This window comes from Camelina sativa, unplaced genomic scaffold, assembly GCF_000633955.1.
Source record: "Camelina sativa cultivar DH55 unplaced genomic scaffold, Cs unpScaffold16791, whole genome shotgun sequence".
NCBI lineage: Eukaryota > Viridiplantae > Streptophyta > Magnoliopsida > Brassicales > Brassicaceae > Camelina > Camelina sativa.
Window position 1 is genome coordinate 1 of NW_010937808.1, and position 306 is coordinate 306.

Consider the following 306-nt stretch of genomic DNA (forward strand, 5'->3'; position numbering starts at 1 on the left):
TGTTGTTTAACATAGATATGGCTTCACTAAGGGAACAAGCGAGCTGCTAAGGTGCATGGACATTACTTCATTGGTCGAACCAACGAGCTTGCCACCAATGAAGACGGCTGGGACCGGCTTTGAACACCCTAGCCTCATTAGTGCCTTCTCGATCTCTCGGCATTCAGGGTCCTTATCGATCTCGTGAATCTTAGGGATAACCCCGAGATCTTGGAAAAGAACTTGAACAGCGTAGGACAAACAACACGAGCTCTTGCTGAATATAACTACCCCTCTTTCGGACGACATTCTCATAACCTTGTCCAT

General features: G+C 47.1%; 1 protein-coding gene across 1 annotated transcript; it reads right to left on the minus strand.

Moving 5' to 3' along the window:
• Positions 1-6: 6 nt before the first annotated feature.
• On the minus strand, positions 7-306 carry LOC104775500 (monothiol glutaredoxin-S11-like). The gene has a single exon (XM_010499522.1). The coding sequence runs from the start codon at positions 304-306 to the stop codon at positions 7-9; it is 300 nt and encodes a 99-aa protein (XP_010497824.1).

Excerpts from the sequence above, each read along its gene's own strand:
- LOC104775500 (XM_010499522.1), bottom strand. The coding sequence starts at position 306 with ATGGACAAGGTTATGAGAATGTCGTCCGAAAGAGGGGTAGTTATATTC.